General features: G+C 46.6%; 1 protein-coding gene across 1 annotated transcript; it reads left to right on the top strand.

The window, feature by feature from the left end:
• Window positions 1–581: 581 nt before the first annotated feature.
• Window positions 582–1,060, top strand: LOC117093896 (V-type proton ATPase subunit G 1-like). The gene has a single exon (XM_033229330.1). The coding sequence runs from the start codon at window positions 594–596 to the stop codon at window positions 948–950; it is 357 nt and encodes a 118-aa protein (XP_033085221.1). The 5' UTR covers window positions 582–593; the 3' UTR covers window positions 951–1,060.
• Window positions 1,061–1,438: the final 378 nt, after the last annotated feature.

Genomic DNA, 1,438 nt, shown 5'->3' with positions numbered 1-1,438 from the left:
AAGCCAGGCACCATGGCTCACGCCTGCAATCCCAGCACTTTAGGAGGCTGAGGTGGGCAGATCACCTGAGGTCAGGAGTTCAAGACCAGCCTGGCCAATGTGGTGAAATCCCATCTCTACTAAAAATACAAAAATTAGCCAGGCGTGGTGACGCGTGCCTATAATTCCAGCTACCCAGGAGGCTGAGGCAGGAGAATCACTGGAACCTGGGAGGTGGAGGCTGCAGTGAGCCGAGATCATTCCACTGCACTCCAGCCTGGGTGACAGAACAAGACTCTGTCTCAAAAAAAAAAAAAAAAAATTAACTCCATGTCAAAGACTTGAATGTGAAAAACAAAAAAATCTATATAAATCATTTAGGAGAAATTATAGGAGAATTTTTTTTACCTCAGGATAAAGATTTCTTAAACAAGATTCCGTATCTTCTAACTACAAAATAAAAGATTAATGAACATTAAAATTACAATGCAAATTAAAACAACAGTGAAATACACTAACTTATACCATCAAATTGGCTAAGATTTAAAAGTCTAGCAATAGCGGCCTTCGAGGTGCTTTAGGCGGCTTGCCTTGGTCTCAGAATTGCTGCTGCCATGGGTAGTCAGTCGCAGGGGACTCAGCAGCTGCTGCAGGCTGAGAAGCGGGCAGCCGAGAAGGTGTCCCAGGCCTGTAAAAGAAAGAACCGGAGGCTGAAGCAGGCTATAGAAGCAGCTCAGGCTGAAATTGAAGAGTACTGCCTGCAGAGGGAGAAAGAATTCAAGATCAAGGAAGCTGCGGCACTGGGATCCCATGGCAGTTGCAGCACTGAAGTGGAGAAGGAGACCCAGGAGAAGATGACCATCCTCCAGACCTACTTCCGGCAGAACAGGGATGAAGTCTTGGATAACCTCTTGGCTTTTGTCTGTGACATTCAGCCAGAAATCCATGAAAACTACCACATAAATGGATAGAAGAAGAGAGAACACTTGTTCTGTGGAGTGGCATTTTAGATGCCCTCATGAATATGAAGCTTTAGCACAGCTCTAGTTACATTCTTATGAAATGGCATTAAATTATTTCCATATATTATATAGTAGGTCCTTCCACTTTGGACTGTAGCAAATCTAGCTTCTTTGTACAGACTTAGAAATTATCTAAAGATTTCATCTTTTGGCCGGGCGCGGTGGCTCAAGCCTGTAATCCCAGCACTTTGGGAGGCCGAGACGGGCGGATCACGAGGTCAGGAGATCGAGACCATCCTGGCTAACACGGTGAAACCTCGTCTCTACTAAAAGAATACAAAAAAACTAGCCGGGCGAGGTAGCGGGCGCCTGTAGTCCCAGCTACTCGGGAGGCTGAGGCAGGAGAATAGCGTAAACCCGGGAGGCAGAGCTTGCAGTGAGCTGAGATCCGGCCATTGCACTCCAGCCTGGGTGGCAGAGCGAGACTCCGTCTCAAA

This window comes from Trachypithecus francoisi, unplaced genomic scaffold, assembly GCF_009764315.1.
Source record: "Trachypithecus francoisi isolate TF-2019V2 unplaced genomic scaffold, Tfra_2.0 Lachesis_group12, whole genome shotgun sequence".
Classification (NCBI taxonomy): Eukaryota; Metazoa; Chordata; class Mammalia; order Primates; family Cercopithecidae; genus Trachypithecus; species Trachypithecus francoisi.
Note: the sequence above shows the minus strand (reverse complement) of the source record. Positions and strands in the feature narration are given on the sequence as shown.

What these genes read in the sequence shown, in the direction of transcription:
- LOC117093896 (XM_033229330.1), top strand. Translation starts at nt 594, where the DNA reads ATGGGTAGTCAGTCGCAGGGGACTCAGCAGCTGCTGCAGGCTGAGAAG.